Source organism: Sebastes fasciatus, chromosome 17 (genome assembly GCF_043250625.1).
Source record: "Sebastes fasciatus isolate fSebFas1 chromosome 17, fSebFas1.pri, whole genome shotgun sequence".
NCBI lineage: Eukaryota > Metazoa > Chordata > Actinopteri > Perciformes > Sebastidae > Sebastes > Sebastes fasciatus.
The window spans coordinates 32,571,951-32,591,613 of NC_133811.1; the positions used below are offsets into that span (position 1 = coordinate 32,571,951).

General features: G+C 47.1%; 1 protein-coding gene across 1 annotated transcript in view; it reads left to right on the top strand.

Moving 5' to 3' along the window:
* Positions 1 to 18,574, top strand: part of LOC141753761 (PHD finger protein 14-like) — a 38,645-nt gene extending 20,071 nt beyond the window's left edge. The window contains exons 3-4 of the mRNA XM_074612303.1: positions 842 to 959; positions 16,439 to 18,574. Coding sequence (XP_074468404.1) covers positions 842 to 959; positions 16,439 to 16,513 — 193 coding nt within the window. The 3' untranslated portion in view covers positions 16,514 to 18,574. The remainder of the gene's footprint in view (positions 1 to 841; positions 960 to 16,438) is intronic.
* Positions 18,575 to 19,663: the final 1,089 nt, after the last annotated feature.

Here is a 19,663-nt window from a genome sequence, read left to right on the forward strand (position 1 = left end):
ACTCAGTAATCTGCAGGGGAGAGTCGCTCGATGTCTAACCTGTGAAACTACAAATGAGGAACGGAGAACACCAGAGGGTACGTCTGAATCTCCTCTAAAGCTCCGTTTGGACCGGATTAATCCAGTCTTATCCGTTGTTGTATTGCTTCCCTAATAGGCCTCTATGTTGGTGTTAACGGATCTCCTTCTATCACATTAACAGAAACACTGTAGACTTCCTCCATTTCAACACAAACGTCACATTTCACACTGAGCTGAAAGACAAGCAGCTCTCTCCTCGTCTTCTTATTCAGCTGGTTTCAGGATGTTTACTGACGGATTTTATATCGTAGATCAAAAGGTTTAAATCTCTTCAGCTTGTGTTGACCACAGACCTGATTACAGACATCTAACCCACTGACCTCCAGACGAGGGAACCGGCAACCTGCAGCTCTCTGAGATTAAAAACATGAATTCAATTCAAGACTTTTAACGTGAGGGATATTCTCCTCTTCTCTTCTTCAGTGTGTCCTCTCGTCTGACTCTTGTTATTTCACCTGAGGACACGGAGTCGGTCCAGCTTCAGGAGACCCGCCAGGCGTTTATCTGACACTAAGCAGGCCTGTATTTATCTGGCTGCTGATCTGAACCGTTGGACAGTCGACGGCTGTGTCGGGTCAAGGGATGGCAGCGATTAGAGGGACTTTGGGACGCATTATAAAAGTGTCATGACTGACAACTAGCTGCCTCGTCATCATCCATCACAGCTCCTGAGCCAGCCTCATCATCGGAGGAGGACGGGGGGGGGGGTGTTATTTATGCGAGGCGTACCTGACGCGTGCCCTTCCTGTCGTTGCCTCAGGTGTGACGAATGCCGGCTCTGCTATCACTTTGGGTGTCTGGACCCCCCGCTGAAGAAATCCCCCAAGCAGACGGGATACGGCTGGATCTGCCAGGAGTGTGACACGTCTTCCTCCAAGGTGAGTGGGGAGACGCCTGGATGAGTGCATGGATGGATGGATGGATGGATGGATGGATGGATGGATGGATGGGGGGGGGATATAGTACTGAGATATGAACTGCTGCTTGTTTTTACCTGTGGATTTATTTGGTCTTAAGTGTAATGACCATCAGAGGAACGTTATCTCTATCTGTAGGTGTAGCAGTGTGTGTTCAGTTTATCTGTCTGTGAATAAATGCTATGAAACTACAACTCCTCCGCTCCGCTCAAGAGAGCCGGAGAGGCCGGAGCCGACTTCCTGTATCCTGCAACTCCGGCTCTGCCTCTTAAGGTGGACTGTTAAGGTGGACCAGCTTTTCTCCTTAAAGAGACGAGCCGCTCCTCTGAGCCGATCAGCTTTAGAGTTCATTATTAACATTTCTTTTAACCGTTTTAACCGATAGTGTTAATCAGTTAAAATGCTTAATGTGGGTTAACGGTTAAACGGTTAATTATGGACATCCATAGTGTGGATCTGGCGTTGGTTGCTTCGTAACGTTAGCTGATAAAGTAATTTGCAAAGCTAGTTAGTATCATGGAGCCAATGGTTCAAATCAAATACAGGAATATTACAGATAGTAACATTATTCTGGATATGATAAAGGATTGTAGTGTCATGTGACTGTTTGGGCCGATGCCCACGATGCTCGCTCACGCCCATAGCTCACCTGTAGTTCACTTAACGGCCACCGGGGTCATTAATAAGACGGGACCTTTAAAGGCACCCTGTGGAGCACTGAAGCGATGTGTTGATGCTGTTACTGTTAACTAACACAGTTACACACAGGGATGTGATCCGTGTTCCTACAGATGGGTTCATCCTCTCCACTCGCTGACAGTTGGTGGCAGTGAAAAGAAAACCAATGTGACAGAAAAGGGCAGAGAAAGAAGTCAAGATATTCCACTAAATCACTTAGTAAATGTTTTATGAGAAGTGAAATCAATGGAAGACATTTGTTGAACCTCGAGGAACGATATCTGTTCACCTTCAAGTTGTGATAATGACAGCTGGTCGTTGTAAGAATACACAGACGCTGAGTTTGATCACTACAGTTCAATCCTGTCTGACTTCTTGTTGAGTATTTGAACCCTGAAGGCTTCATCTACCTGGTAACTACAAGATAGATAGATAATCAAGAAGTAAAACAGCGTTCAGTAGCTCTCCATCTCAAAGATAGATCCCTAAAGGATTTCATCTTCATGAAAACGCATTTCTTTTTTTCATTTTGTTGTTTGCTTGTTTTTATTCAATTCTATTTCAGTAAAGGGAACCATTCAGCTGCCTCTCAACCTAATGGACCCATTTCTACCCGTTTCTATCTGCTAGTCGGTCCTGTTAGGGTCCATCTATGAAACGGGCTGATTGATGCTGAATTATAAAAGCTGTATTACAGGAAGGTTAAAGCTCTCTTCAGATGTTAACCCGTCCCCATGGAAATGCACTATTAGGATGCTTTTACATCAATATACAATGTAGTGCCTCAAACAGCAGTGTTTTTATTTGGCATTCAGTATTATATAAATATATATCTATATAGCTATAGATATATATCTATATCTATATCTATAGATATAGATATATATACACACACGTGATGGTCTGATCTGATCTGTGATAACTGAGTCGTAGTTTTCATACAAATGAAGAAGACGTGAATCAAAGCTGAATCTGAGCATCAGTCCAGGCAGCATGTTCCAGTATCAGATGTGAACATCTGGATTTGGGGTTGGTTCTGGTCCGCTGGGAGTCCACTCCAACCTCTAATGAAGCTCAGCACGGTTCTGTTGAGAAGAAACCAGCCCATCTGGATCAACTTCTGTCCTCAGTCTTAGTTTCTGACTGCTGTTGACTGGAGTTCAGTAGATAACACAGAATCCTCTTCATTCAGCTGGTAAACCATATTTACTTCTATTTACTTTCTATTCTATCATCTGATTCTGGTTCCAGTCGAGAGGGTTCCTTACCAACAGATGAAGTTATTCTGTCCTCCAGACAAACACAACCAGAGGTGAATATTGCTGCTATGATAAGACATTATCCATCAGATGGGACGAGTGACCTCCTGCATCACGGTGTTCACGGAGGCGTCCCTGACGGGGTGGGGGGACTTGCCTCGGAGGAGCTGTTGGTGGAGCGTGGCCTCAGGTGGAGGACCGACACATCAACCTCCTGGAACTGCATGCAGTGTACCTGTCCCAGTCCTCCAACACCTCAGACCCCAGTGCTGTAGGGATGACTCACTGCCCACTGAGTGGCTTTAGTGCCACAGCGATCTCTACTGTAGCTCCATGTCACATCATAATGATCCTTCTGAGTTCCATACACAGATGATGCCTCCCTAAACTAAAGACTAACGGGACTGTACCTGAAGGCCTAGATCTAAACTAGATCTAGTTCCAACAAGACCTCAAACCAACAGAAAGCCTTCGTCGTTGTCTTCCAAGACGATGTGAGAGCTTCGTGATGTGAACCAGACAACATGGTTCATCAGCTGCCTTCCAGGACCATCTCTGTTACAGACTGAGAGTCTTCTGATGTGACACCTTTATGGTTCAGGTTCTGTTCAGTTGAGACAACTGAAACTACTTGATTAAGTGTATTGAGATATCGTGGTCATGGTTCGTGTGTGTGTGTGTGTATATGTTCCTGCTGTAGACCTTTAGCAGTAAAGACAAACAGTGAGTATGAAGCCAGTCCTCTGAGGCAGCTCTCATCATCTCCCTCGTTCTGCCACCTCTCAGACTTTGGTTCCTCGTCCCCTCGGGACTCTCTCGTTCCCTCTGGACTATCTCGTCCCTATGAAGTTGCTCCCGTCCTCCCCCTCCTCCTTCCTCCTACTTGTTAACATCAAATGGGAGACCCTCCCGCCGTCGGCGCTCTCTGCCCCGGAGCAGCTCGACATTTGGCTGGTGACGGGAGAACAGCGGTTCGCTGTGTTGACGTGACAAATTAGTGTGAAGGTTTCTCTCTCCGTTCCTTCAGCCAGCGGAGATCACTCCTACTGCTACTTCAGAAAGTAGCTCATAAAGATATCTGTGAGTTTACAGTAGTGAAGTGTTGGATGTGAGTTTGTCCGGGTGACAGAAGCCAACACGTGTTCTCCGTGTCGGGTGTTGCAGGGCCACATTTTGAGAGGCAGTTAAGAATGTGACATTTTTGAGAAAGCTGGTGTAAAGACCTTTTAAGGCACGCGGTGCTCAGAGCGGCTCAGTAATAGCAAGTGTGGGGAGATAATTGACTCCACTAAGGGCATCTAAAATGCACTTTGAGATGAGAGCTGTATTTAAGGAAAGTTTTATTATCTGCTTTTAAATGCCAAGTCATGCACCGTTTTTGCCTGTGGGGGGAGAATGTTTTTTTTTAAATGCCAGCATTAAGTGCACAGTATTACCTGATCATTCAGCTGCTGGCGGAGATAGCAGACGGTCAACCCCTCCGCCTGACAGCCCGCTGCAGAGAGCGCTGGAACAGTGCAGGGAGTGATTTGTCAGAGCTCCCCGCAGCCACCGCTCTTATCTGAGAGGAAGATATACGACATCTGAAGGGAAGAGGTAGGAAGCAGGAAGAGGCACAAAGTCTCCTACAGGATGGGATGCTGACCGCAGTTCAGATTCAATGTCTGGTTTGAAGGCCGGCCGGTTTGTGTGTGTTGCACTAAAGATCCTAGGAGAGGTTTGTTAGTATAGAAGTAGAACATGAACATCAAACGTTAAGTTCTCAGTCATACCGAGTGGTGTCCGTCCACATCTCAACACAACATGATTAAGACCTGTTAGCAGTCAGACTGCAGTCATGAAGAGACGCAATGACTCATACAGACGGAGATCACTGCTCCCTGGTTGTAGTTCAGTCATGGTCGCTCATTTTAGATCAATTTACTGCTTGTTTTGGTTAATCCAGACAAATCAAAGTACTTCATCACATTGTTACGAAAAGTAAATTCAAGACTAAGTTAACGCTCCCGGACGGTGAACTGGAGACAGTGAACGCAGCATCGTAGCTGCTAAGTTAACGTTCCCGGACGGTGAACTGGAGACAGTGAACGCAGCATCACAGCTGCTAAGTTAACACTCCCGGACGGTGAACTGGAGACAGTGAACGCAGCATCGTAGCTGCTAAGTTAACACTCCCGGACGGTGAACTGGAGACAGTGAACGCAGCATCACAGCTGCTAAGTTAACGCTCCCGGACGGTGAACTGAAACACTGCAGCTGGCGCGAGGCACAACACAAATCTTGTGTGTTAACGGTTAATAATGGGTTAACGAGGGTCGGTTATCGGTTAAGAAAATGTTTCAAAATGAGCATCCCTAGTTCAGGTCATTTGTAGTTTTGGCTGTGACCAAACCAAATACAAATAAAGACGACGCTAATGTTCCTCCTATATTTCCAAAGTGTTTGTCTCTTGTTGTCTGTGGTTGTGTCTGTGAGGTCCTGATTAATGACAGACTGTCTTGTTGATGATGGTGATGATGGTTTGTCTCTTGTTGTCTCTTGTTGTCTGTGGTTGTCTGTGGTTGTTGTCTGTGAGGTCCTGATTAATACCAGGATGTCCTGTTGATGGTGATATCTGCTGGTATTGTTGAGATGTTCTCAGAGCGGTAGTAATCCCAGCGGAGCTGGCGGTTCGGTGTTGCAGGAGTTGAGCGTCGGTGGTGTTGCTAACATGTTTCCGTTGTGCAGCCGGGGCAGTAAAGAGCTTTATTAGACAGGCTTGACTTCATTATAGAAGCTGTGTTTCTCTCGGCCTGCTCGGCTCAGATAAACCTCGCTCTGACCGAGGCCACGTCCCCCCCCGCTGTCGCCCCGGGCCCCTCGCCCAATTGATTCCAGTAGTAAAGTGACAGTGTTTCCGTAATATACAGATGGCTTTTAATTCGAGCCCGTTACCGCGCCGAAGGGGGGGTGCTTGTTTAAGGCTTTATTTACACCCTCGTAGCGCCGCCCGGCATGCTGGGCTCCTCCGCGGTGAATCAGACCAGAAGATTTGGATAAAAGGTTTGAAATGCCAAAAGCTCTTAAAGTTGCCCAGGCAGTGTTTAAAGTAGTGAGCTGTGAACTCGTGTGGGTTGCTCTACTTTAGCTGCACTCAGACTCGTTGTCATCAAAAGGATTGCAAACTGTTGAAATTACCGTCCGTAAAAGTTTCATTTGCTCTCCTTCCTCCGCAGCCACGGCTCCACGGCTCCACTCCCACTCAGGAAACAGTCTGTATTTGAAGTTCTGTTAAGACCTCGCCGTATATTCAGCTCTGTTTATGTATACATGACAGTTCTGCGTTCACTATGTTCACTTCTCTGTGTTTACGAGTTAAATGGAAGTGTTTGTTCGTAGCAGCTAATGTTCATTTGGATGTCATTCCCAATTCAGAGGAAGATTACCTTTTCTCGCTGCGCCATCAATCAGAAGCTCCGTCGCTTGACCTGTGAAAGACTGTAATTAAGTTAGCCTAATTAACTTAATGAAGCGTCACGCTCGGCTGCTTTACGTTATCCAGTAAATTGAAAGAAAACTCGGCATCATTACTCATCAGATGTTTTGGTATTTAGAGTGGGGGGGTCTATCTGAGTGGAAGAATCTCACCTTTAGCCTGTTTCCATTCTCTCAACGAGGCCGTCTGATTGGTTTAATCCGTATCCTCGCTGTATTTATGGAATGAAGATGAAGTGTGAATGTTTTGCAGTCTCTGATCTGAGCTGAATGTTAATGACATTAAGGAGCGCGTGATCAATAAGTCCGGTGGAGGCTTTTACTGAAGCGTATGAAGTGCTTAAAGCACGAGAAGCTCATCAATGACGGCTGTCTCCTCGATGCGGCCCGAGTTTAACCACAGTTTAATGTGATTTAAAGGCGAGCGGGGGCCGGCTAAACTAGCCTGCGGGGAGCACGGGACACGGTCAAGGGTGGCCAGGCGGGCGCCGAAGACGAAGAGAAAATCAATGGCGAGGAGTCACCTCAATCACTTTAACTAGGCGCTGCAGACGCCCGCGTCCCTCTCAGGGGCCAATTTGTGGAGTAAACAGGAGTGTGTGATTGCAGCCCGGGTCCCCGGTGGCCCCCCAGCAGTCATTTCTCTGGACCGGGCTCATTCTAATAACCCTCTTAGCGGAGAGCGGACATGAGGCCGTCGTCGGACCCCCCCTCAGTAGTTTATGGTCATAAACAGTGAAGCAGTCACTTTCTCTTTTTATGGCCCTTTGTTAAGATAACATCCCCACCAGTCCCCGGCTCCTGCTGCGAGGCACAAAGCACCACACATCCTCACCTATATTCACTATAAACTTTACTTTCACTTCTCTTTGTGTGATCCACAGCTGAACATCAGGATCACTTCTGGCCTTAAGGTGTGTTGAGGGCTGACAGGAAATGTCCAGTGAGACTAGAAAGATCCGGTTATATGTTGATGCTTTCTCTGTTACCGAGGCCAAGGAAGGAGGTCTTGTTTTCACCGCCGTTGGTTTGTCCGTTAGCAGGATTACTCCAAAAGTCCGCGATGGATTTGAATGAAATGTTTTGGAGGTGGGCTGGGGGGGGCTGTGGCACAATGAACAATCCATTAGATTTTGGTGACAGTCCGGCTCATGATCCGCCTCCTTCCTCCTTCTGAGAGCAGAGATACGTGTGTGAATGTGTGTGGAGCTGCTGTCCGTCCGCGGTGAGAAGGAACAAAGCGGTAGCTGACGGAGAGCTAGCTGGCGGTAGAAACACACCGTGTTGATAACAAGCCGACCACCTCACGGTACCGCCAGCTGGGAGCTGGGATCTGGTTTTAAAGTCACGCACCTCGGCGGAGATCTGCGCTCTCTGAGTGACATTCTACTTTAAAGTGTATTAATTCCAGAAGAGATCAATGAAGAAATGAAACACTGTTGAGTGTTCTGTAAGTTGTATATTGCTCTCTGCTATCTATAAAGACAGAAGAGAGACTGTTGGAGAAAAGTGTATCTGCGTATTTTACCAAAAGAGAGAACGGCAGGTTGATGCTGCAGAGAGCTCCGGAAAACACCTCATCATCAGCGTAGCATCAACACGTGCACATTAAGAATTAAGAATAACGTCACATTTAGCATTGTGCTACAAGGTAGAGTACATGATACAAAGCACATTCATTCACAACTGCTCCAGATGTTTAATGAGATAAAGCCTATAGTTGTATTGATTATGAGCATATTTCATAACGATGTATCCAGAATATGAGCTGGTTTGGTGTTGAGCTCCTCTCGTACTGTACAGACACATTTAACAGTAAGCTGGTGAGCAGAGCGCCGTCTCATCGCTGCGTCTCATCGCTGCGTCTCATCACACCGCCGTTCTGTAGACTGCAGCCTTCTTCTGCTACCAGCGTCCAGCGTTCCTCCTCTCACTGCTACTGATCCACGTCTTCTGTCTCTGTTCTGGACCCAGCGGGATCATTCACCATCACTAAGCCCCAAAACTCACTTTACATTGGCTACGGATGTGGATGCAGATTGTTTACATAATTATAACATTAATAATATTAAAAATACAATAAAAAAATATCACAAATGAATCTAAAACATGTAACATTGTTTACGGTTAAAGAAACGTTTTGGAACATAAGTTCATTTGCTTATTAGTGAGTATAAGATGAGGTCATCAGTTAGCCTAGCTTAGCATAAAGACTGGAAACAGGGGGAAGCAGCTAGCCTGGCTCTAAAGAGCAAGAACTCCAACGTTAATATCTCATTTGATTAATCTGTACCAGGGCTGTTGGTTAAAATGCTTAACGTGGGTTAACGGTTAAACGGTTAATTATGGACATCACTAGTATAAACCTTGTCATTTCCATGTGTGTACTTGTCCAGTAGAGGTTTTAGGGGAACCTGCATCCTCCTGTATATTCAGGTTAGGTTTCATTATGCCGTGTTGTAACATGCGTTCATCTCTTAGTCAGAAGTCTTTGACATGTAGTGTAATGTCGTGTGGTCGCGGCCTCGTTCAGAAATAAACAACCACTTGTCCCTCCGTGTCCGAGCACTCACACCTTTATGATGCTCTGCTTTATTGTAAAAGCTCTCCTCTCTCCGACTGTAGATCCTCCTCCAGGAGGCGTCTGTAGTTCTTTGACGAGGCGATAAAAAGAAAAACCTGCTTGTGAATTTTGCCTGTGATTAAATTAGGCGTCGCCTGGTAACTCTACACTCGGTATCAGTCACGCCTCACTAAAACCGAAATACGTTTCTTGGAGAGAGAGAGAAATGGGACATTAAAGAATGCCCTTTGTAATAAATGAAATGGGAATTGCAAATATGCGCAGTCATGAAATTTAATTGTGCTCTGTGGCGGCTGGTCGGTGGGGGGGGGGCTGAGGAGCAGAAGTGCTGAGGGCAGAGGTGGTTAAATGTAGCGCGTAACGCAGCGCCTGAACGGGCTAATGAAGCCGCTGTTTATGACCCGCTGATACTGTGTCATCTCCTGAATGGCAACAAGATGCCAGAGCACACACGCACACACGCACACACGCACACACACACACACACACACACACACACACAGAGGCGCACACACACACACACACACACACACACACTTCTATCTGGTCTCGTCTGTAGTTAAAGGGACTGTTTGTTAGAATCAGAAATGTCTTGTTAACAGCTTCACCTGTAGCCGTTAAGTCGACTAAAGTCAGCGTCCTGTTGCTGGAGCGCGCATGTGACACCGACCCGGGGGATTTATAGTGTAATTTACAAACAGTACCTTTAAATGTGTTAATATGTTGATGGTGTTTTAGAGGGGAAGAGGCCAAATATCTACAGAACTTCAATCTATATCAGTACAGACGGTTACGCCCGGAACACAGCGGGAACGTCAGCAGCGCGTGGCAGCTGCGTTACCTGTTGTTTTTCAGGTTAGAGCAGCCACACTGCTCGCTGCATCTCTGCTGCGTCTCTTCTAGAGATTTGAGGTCTCGCCTATTTTTGATGCGTGCCGTGCGGTTCACAGAAACAACAGACAGTGAAGGTGATCTATTGATTACAGTTTTGATGTCTCTATCTGTAGAATATGTTACGGAGATAAAAAAAAGACTTGTTTTTAAATCAACACTTCCTACTTTCATTTCAAAATAAAAGCCCTCAAGTGTTTTTTTTTCTGTGGACAGAATTTCTTAATTTGTTAACACGAGGCTTTTATTCTGAAATATGTGCCGGACAGTGTTGTAGAACATGCAGTGACTTGCAGAGCTCCATGAAGGAATATAGTATGAGGTTTTAATGGTGGATTATTACTATTATTTATTAATTACCTCACGTTTCTTAACCTTTCTCTGTCTACAATAATTATAAATGATATTTATAATGAAATGAAACGGACATTATGAAAGGAGAACTCTATGTAGAAAGAAAGAGCTGACAGCAGCAGAAACGCAGGTGGTGTGAACATCCGACGCGTGAATCACACAGCCGCCACGCCCTGCTGACGTTCCCAGTGTGGACGAAGCGTAACTGTGAGGGTAGCTGAGAGGACACTATGAAGCAGAGTCTCGTCTGCATACATACACACATCGTGCAGTGTAACACACATCGTGCAGTGTAACACACATCGTGCAGTGTAACACACACATCGTGCAGTGTAACACACATCGTGCAGTGTAACACACACATCGTGCAGTGTAACACACATCGTGCAGTTTATAAATAAATAAATAAAAACAGTGAAAGCAGAAAACCTGATCAGAGAATCCGTCTCACTAATGAACCTCTGATTCTTCGTGCGTGCGTGCGTGCGTGCGTGCGTGCGTGCGTGCGTGCGTGCGTGCGTGCGTGCAGTTAATGGTACGAGCAGCAGGGCTGTGAGGCTGAGCAGTGTTACAGCAGGACTGTTCTCTGTCCCCCCCACGGTTACGTCTGAGCTGTCCTCGTCTCTCTGCATCACATGACGGCGTTCTGCTGCTGCCCTTTAAAAGCAGACCTCAACTCACATGAAGAATCTGGCATTTCATTATCATATATGTATGTTAGAGCCAGAGGGCTGCCAGCTGCTAGAGAACCAACCCTCCTCTCCTCTCCTCTCCTCTGGAGACAGGAGGACAGTCCCCTCTGTCCTCTGTCCTCTGTCTCTGGATCAGTGGCTGCACATTTAAATACACCAACATGTTCTGAACTCAGATGATATTCCGTTTAGAGTAATAGTTATGACTCATTGTTGTCGTCTAAAAACAGGATCTAAGATCTGTCCTCCTCCTTTGATTACATATTCATCACATATTCACAGTTTGTTTCAAAGACGCCTACAAATCACAAGGAAGGAGACCGTCCGTCTTCTTCCACACTCGTTATTAACATGATCTTATATATAATAATTAACGTTATCAGTCCAACAGCATCTGAGTCAGTAGAGGAGCTTCCAGCTGTCTCAGTCCACCACACATCTGGCTAGCTCGCCAGCACTGTCCAGCATCTGTCCTCAGTACGCCCATGTATGTCGGTGTGGGACGTCCCTGTGGTCGATGCCCGTGCGTTGGTTCCCGCAGCATCAGCATGCTGGCTGGGAGTTCTTGATGTCTTTGGCAGTGACTGAGAAGTCTCATTCTCCAGGCTGCCACTTTGTCCCTTTAGCCTTGGTAGTCCCTCGTATAGACGCTTGCTGGTAGCGTGCTCCTTCTGGTTGATGTTTAGTACCACATGCAGCATTCTGGTGTAGCATCCATCCAGAGACTTCTGTAGGGCTTCAGGGTCCACAGACTCCACAGTCAGTAGAAGGACTTGATGTGTCGGAGGAGGTTGGAGTTCCATACGGCCATATGGCCATGCCATTCAGGGCCCGTTCCTCACCTTCAGATCCTGCTCTGATGAGTTCACCCATGAGCCTGAGGAGTTTAAGTCATTGTCTTCCTTCCATCAGGTGAAAATAAATTGAAAAAAACCAATGTATTATCATCACCATGAACCCAGCACTGACCCTTTCAGAATAAAAGCCCAATAACAGTTTAACGGTACACAGAAATGATATTGACTATTGTTGTTAGATTTTAATCTCAATATTTCTGCGTGCTGAGTGGACACCAGCACAACTCCACATTAATTCCCTATTTACACGTCCAGATGTGTCACTGTGTCATCTGGATGTTGTAAATAGGGAATTATTTGCCGACACGTTTCCCACATTAAGAGGCAATATGTCGCAATCTATTGGTCTTCCAGGGAACGCAGCTCAACCAGGTCCAGATCAGAGTTATTTCAGTCCACATTAATAATACTATGACACATGTAATGACACGGTGTGTGCTCTCCAACAGGAGTTACACCCCCCCAACAGCTCTGGAGATGCTCCCCAGGTGACGAGCGTTTCATGATATGACTAACAGCTCGTCTTCTCCGTCTCTCCGACACTTTAAAGTGCACCTTGCTCCGGCAATTTGTGTGTAGACTCACTCCATAAGCCGACTACGAGGGCAGATAAATGATGGGGGGGGCCTGACGGAGGCAATCTGAAGCTGTAGCACCACTCGCAGCACGGAGAGGCGAAGGAACATGAAAACAGATGAAGATAGGGCCGGGGGGGGGGGGCTCTGCAGGATAATACCATCCAGCCACGGTGAAGCTCGGTGAAGCTCTGTGAGTGCCGACACCTGTCTGTGATGGGTGTCTGAGGGGCTGCAGGATAAAGAGCACAGACATCCTGTGAAGGCCTTGAGAGGCCAGGAGGGACCGCCGGTGTCACCCGGCTCCCCAGGGACACACACTAAATCAGAGGACGGGGTGGGGGGGGCACATCGCTGGCTTTATGAGATAGTTAGCATGCCGTGGCCCCTCCTCTGCTCTTGTTTCCCATTTAAGAGCTGACTGGCCCTCCGATAACGGATGGCGCCACAGGTAATTGGAAAATTGGCAGGCTTGTCAGGGAGATTTGGTGGATGGGACGAGTGTATACGACGGCGGAGTTCATGAGGTGTCACCCCACAGCCAGATTTATATCAGCCCTCTGGACCGGCGCCGCAACGTATCAGGAAAGACTTCAGCAAAAAGTAGCACATTCTTCTCTCCAGGAGGGAAAGAGACCGCATATCAGGACGGCTCGGAGGCAGCGACAAGGGTCCTGTTAGTAAAGAGATGATATACGGGGTCTTAGCATTAACCCTTCACCTTCATCTACTGGTTCTACACGGATAGTTCCTACACTCTGATTACTTTACACAGTAAGATCCAGCAGATACACCAGTTCAGCTCATCTTCATCTTCATGTGACACTTTACATTTCAATCTGAATTATCAGACGCTGCTTCACATGATGTCTGTTTTACTACTAAAGGCTCGCTGAGAATCTTCCCTTAAAGAGCCTGTTTGTAAGAATCATAAATGTGTTGTTAACAGCTTCACCTGTGTCCGTTAAGTCAACTAAAGTCAGCGTCCTGTTGCTGGCGCTTGTGCTCGCTCTACATAGACATGAAGGAGCATCACTCAACACAGTGAGGAGACACACGTCAGCTAAAAGCACAATATCACTCTATATCTCAGCTGCTTGGCAGTAATGTTAGCTGACCAGACCAAGGTCTCTCCATGAATCAATGCTGATCCTAGTGTTGGCTTTTCCCGCCTCAGCCTCCCGACCGCGGCCGGAGGGAACGGGGGAGACGATAACGTTTCTCTCTGCGGAGCCCCGTCACTTCACAAGACACGGGAAACCTCTGTTGGTCTGGAGGAGCTGCAGCAGTTATTTCTGCACAAACATCCACTGAACATTCACTAGATATTCTCAGAGCTAAACTAACTCTTCTGCAGTGTGGAGTGAGCAGCATGCACGTGAGAGGTGGAGCGAGAGAGAGAGAAGGAGCGTGGTGTGTGAGTGAAGGCAGACAGAGGAGCAGAGAACAGCAGAGACTCCGGTCCTGGAGACCAAAGCTACGGTCTCCCCCGCGTCCTCCGACCGCGGCCAACACTGTTTAACAGCTTCACTAGATACAACCAAGAGGTTTTGGTGCTTCACTGGAGTTTGTGTTGGAGTCTGAGTCTGAACAGCGGAGACACACGAGAGACCATGAGACACACGAGAGACCAGGAGACACACGAGACCAGGAGACACACGAGACCATGAGACACACGAGAGACCATGAGACACACGAGAGACCATGAGACACACGAGAGACCATGAGACACACGAGAGACCAGGAGACACACGAGACCATGAGACACACGAGAGACCACGAGACACACGAGAGACCATGAGACACACGAGACCATGAGACACACGAGAGACCAGGAGACACACGAGAGACCATGAGACACACGAGAGACCAGGAGACACACGAGAGACCATGAGACACACGAGAGACCATGAGACACACGAGAGACCACGAGACACACGAGAGACCAGGAGACACACGAGAGACCAGGAGACACACGAGAGACCAGGAGACACACGAGAGACCAGGAGACACACGAGAGACCATGAGACACACGAGAGACCATGAGACACACGAGAGACCATGAGACACACGAGAGACCAGGAGACACACGAGAGACCAGGAGACACACGAGAGACCAGGAGACACACGAGAGACCAGGAGACACACGAGAGACCAGGAGACACACGAGAGACCAGGAGACACCGACCAGCAATGATTTATACGTGAAGAAGTTACTAACAGGACCTTTAAGACTTTATAAAACATATCTTATACTGAAGGTTAGTGATTGTTAACTATTGGAGCTATTGTTGTTATAAAGCTACAAAGATACTTTAATAAAAACCTAAAGAATCTTTAGACCAAATGATTTGTAAAGTCTAACGGTGTTAAATGAGTCAGTTTACAATCTAATGTTAAAGATGTGTTCTGTAGTTTAATCAGCGAGCACACGGTCGGGGTGGTTTGGGTTTTTAAAGTACTTTTGAATTACCAACATGTTCTGGACCAGATTGTGTCAGGGTGAGTCTATAAAGGAAACGTTGACAGTATTATAATCTGTATTAATAATGAACATGTATGTGAGGACACAAAGCCTCCGTATGGGGGTGAAAGCGTCTGTGATGGACGGAGCATTATCAGCTAGCAGCTAGCCGGAGGAATGTGGATTCGTGAGGCGTCGTGGGTCTGCAGGTCCTCACCTGGTGATCACACATTCTGCTGTGTAGATGTGTTTATTAACCTCTGGAGGGGGGGGGATAATTGTATCTGTCAGAGTCGTTTAATCACCTCTGCAGCTCTCACCGCCGTCACTTTCACTTTGTCTGTTTTACTAAATCAGCCGGCTGAACGCTCGCCCCCCCGACTCTCTGCTCTCTGGGTGTCACCTTCTCTCTGCTGCCTGTGAGACTCACGTACCGGACGTCTGGGAACCGGTCCATCATTTCATAAAACAGTCCATGTTAATGTGTTAGAATGTGTTGGAATAATGTTATTACTGTTTGTGGCATCATCTATATCAGCAGGTCGGCTGTGTGTCTGCAGAGGGTCGACACCTTCAGTCGTCTCTCTGGGTTTCTGTTGGCTTCAGTGGTTCTGTGTGTGCTCATCTTTATCCAGCCTCTACTTCTCTTCTGTGTCCTCTCAGTGACTCACAACTTACATCTCATTTGGGTCCGGTACCTTCTCTGTTGGTCCATCACAGGCGTCTCCAACCTTTTCTCCTCTGAGAGCTAATTTGACAAAATGAAAGTGGCCGAGAGCTCCTCACAGCGCCACCAAGTGGTCCGTCGCCAACAGCAGACATCATTTCTGTCTTACTTTCATGGTCCTTTAATAAAGTTTCAGCCACCAGCTGTCATCACTTCTATTACAATCCCTCCATAGAAGTGAAGGGCTTTGTGCTTCGTTAGGATGTGTCCACTACACGAAGCCTCTGCTGCAGCGTTGGCCTTCTTCTGACGTCTTTTAAGCGTTGCTTTCAGCTCCTTTACCTTCTCCGTTGGTAGACCGCTACCAGACGGAAAGTCCCGTGGAAAGTTGCCGTGGACTTTGGTGAAGCGGCGCTCGACGTTACATCTTCTACCGACTGACACGCTCACACCGCATGTGAGACACACACATCTGTCATCACACACATCTGTCCTCACACACATCTGTCCTCACACACATCTGTCATCACACACATCTGTCCTCACCCATTCCTCATTACAATAGTATATTTCTTGCTTTTTATTGGCCTGGCTATTTCCTGCGGTCGTTGTCAGATCTGGTGTTCGCTCGCTGGTCTGCTGACGTCTCCTGATGTTACTGCGTCGCTGATGTCATGAAATCTGAACGCAGCTCAACTTGTTTAATTGTCGGCTGATCGGAAAATAATCATTTATTGTCAGAAGGGAGGGGGATGTCTGTGAATTTGCCTCACGGCTGCAGCTAGCACTGTGAGCTAGTCTCACTACGAGGCAGCACTAATCTCACTAATGGTTTAGACTTGTGCGTGAGCTCAGTTCCACGGCTGCAGCAGCTTGAAATGAAAAGACGACCATTGATTGCAGGTTTGTGACCTCTGACCTGTGTGATGTGTCCTGTGTTTCCAGGAGGAAGAGGAGGAGCAGCTGGAGGAAGAGGACTCCGTTAAAGAGGAAACGGCAGAGCAGGAGATCCCAAACTGAACCTGAGCGAGAGGATACAAAGACACGTCCTCCAGTCTCAGTCGTCTCTGTTGTGACTACAGCACACGTAACTTTCTATACTAGCCTCCCAAAGTCTCCAGACAGCCAGCAGCCGGTCAGACAGTGACTCCACACAGAGCAGCAGCCGGTCAGACAGTGACTCCACATAGAGCAGCAGCCGGTCAGACAGTGACTCCACACAGAGCAGCAGCCGGTCAGACAGTGACTCCACACAGAGCAGCAGCCGGTCAGACAGTGACTCCACACAGAGCAGCAGCCGGTCAGACAGTGACTCCACACAGAGCAGCAGCCGGTCAGTGACTCCACATAGAGCAGCAGCCGGTCAGTGACTCCACATAGAGCAGCAGCCGGTCAGACAGTGACTCCACACAGAGCAGCAAGCAGAGAACACTATTTAAATGTTCATATCTCTAGATTCAAGGGTAGAGTTTGTACTTTTTATGAACGAGGCTGGACGGACGGACGGACGGACGGACGGACGGACATCTCTCAGATCTCAGACATCTTCATGAAGCCACACGCACACACACACACACACCACTACGCTGCTTCTGTCTGCTGTTAACGCCCAGCCACCAGCCACCTGATGTATTTATGATACTTTACATTCAATCTATTTTCATACACTAATGATCACCAGACAGACAGACAGAGAGTCCTGTTTACAAGACGACCCCAGCAGAGTCCACAGAACACTTCCTCTTCCTCCCGCCGGTGTGACGTCAGCAGCTTCCCACCGTCTCCGAAACACATTTCACTCGTTTGACTGGAGGATTTTATTTTTATATGTCATGCATATCTTCTTCTTCCTTCCCCTCATTTTAAATCTCTACTTCTGTTCTCTCTAGTTTACACTATCAGTATGTGAAGTATTGATTCTTTGTGTTTGAAAAGAAACCTTTTTTAAATCTTTGATTTACCGTTTCTTTAAGTGCAACACACAGTACCGATCTATTTTGTCATTGGATTTGTAATAAAATCTTCCATATTTAGGAACCGTGTCTACTCAGAGATTGTATTTACATCCTTCTTCTTTTCCTCTCTGACCTGCTGGTAGTCTGAGGTCCAGACCGGCTCTCTGAGCTCCCTGAATCACCTCTCACTGCTCAGCAAACGGAAAATCAATGTGCTCATAGCCGAACGCTTCGTCCACACTGGGAACGTCAGCTGCGCCTGGCGGCTGCGTCGCGTGCGCGGCGGCTGCGTGATTCACGCGTCGGGTGTTCACACCAGCAGCGTTTCTGCTGCTGCCCTTTCTTTCTACAGAGTTCTCCTTTCATAATGGTCGTTTCACTTCATTATAAACGTAATTTATATTTATTTTAGACAGAAAGGTTCAGAAAGGTGTGGTAATTAATAAATAATAGTAATAATCCACAATTAAATCTCCGTACTGTATTCATTCATGGAGCTCTGCAAGTCACTGCATGTTCTACAACACTGTCCTGCACATATTTCAGAATAAAAGCCTCGTGTTAACAAATGAAGGAATTCTGTCAACGGAAAAAAACACTTGAGGGCTTTTATTTTGAAATGAAAGCAGGAAGTGTTGATTTAATGATGTAATGTTGCTGATATTATGTTAATATACAGTCAACAGATCACCTTCACTGTCTGTTGTTGCTGTGATACGCGCGGCTCGCGGTAAAAATAGACGAGACCTCGAATCTCTAAAAGAGACGCTGCCGAGCCGAGATGAGACGCGGCTCACGCGGTCAGTGTGGCTGCTCTAACTGGTTAACACGGACGTCTAAATAAAACAGGTAACGCAGCCGCCACGCTGCTGACGTTCTCGGTGTGGCCGAGGCTTAATTCTCTCAAACCAACTACCACATGTAATCTGATACTAAATACGGCAGATTAAGAGTAACGTAAAATTGATCTGAAGTGCTGATTCCATTTAGCCTCCATGACTGTTATCAGAGAGCTGGCAGATCATTAGATGTGACCAGAGACTGCTGTCAGGCCAGAGAAGAGTCACTCTCACAGTTAATGTGGAATTAACCCTTAAAGTGCCAATAAATCTGAACTGCGAACGTCTTTTTGCTTCTCTATCACTGATACTCGATGCACGTTACATGTTTGAAATCTATTGATCGAGGTGGTTCTCGGCCTGTTTAGTAGTGAACCAACGATAGCAGTTAAAGTCTCAGTTCTATTGATGTAGAACATCCAGAATAACAGCACAGAAAGGTTCCCGGTGGGGGTCGGCCTCCACCAGGGCTGCACTTCGTCACCAATCCTGTTGGTGATATTCATGGCCAGGATATGGAGGCGTAGTCGAGGAGAGGAGGGTTTGCAGTTCGGTGTGCTGAGGATCTAATCGCTGCTTTTTGCAGATGATGTGGTCCTGTTGGCATCATCGGTCTGTGACCTCCAGCACTCACTGGATCGGTTCACAGCCGAGTGTGAAGCGGCCGGAATGAAGATCAGCACCTCTAAATCTGAGGCCGTGGTTCTCAGCAGGAAACCGATGGATTGCCTACTCCGAGTAGGGAATGAGTCCTTAACCCAAGTGAAGGAGTTCAAGTACCTCGGGGTCTTGAGGGGACGATGGAACATGAGATTGGAGACGGAGAATCGGAGCAGCGGGGGGGCGGTATTGCATTCACTTTACCGCACCGTTGTGATGAAAAGAGAGCTGAGCCGGAAGGCAAAGCTCTCGATCTACCGGTCAGTCTTCGTTCCTCCTCTCACCTCTGGTCATGAGGGCTGGGTCAGGACCCAAAGAACTCCTGTTTTAGGAGGATTTCATCCAAGTCCAGTCCACAGAGACACTTTTTAAAAGTGTACCTCTAAGTTTCTATCCATAGAAGTGCATTTACTGTTATATTATATTATACTATTACATAATTCCATCAGTAGAGCTCACAGTGTGACGCCTGAAGAAGAAGAAGTAGAAAAGGGTTTTGCTTAAACTGATAGATTATTCGTCAGTGGAGAATGAAGGCGGAGACGTCGGTATGGTGTCCCAGGTGGTTCCGTCTCCGCTGGTCTACCTCTGTAGCTTTATGTATTTAACCCGGCTGCAGACAGCAGACATCCAGAGAGACGTATTGTCCTTTCAGAGTGTTTGTTGATGTGAACAGCTCTCTAATAAATGATCTATCGTCAGGCGGTGCTGGATAA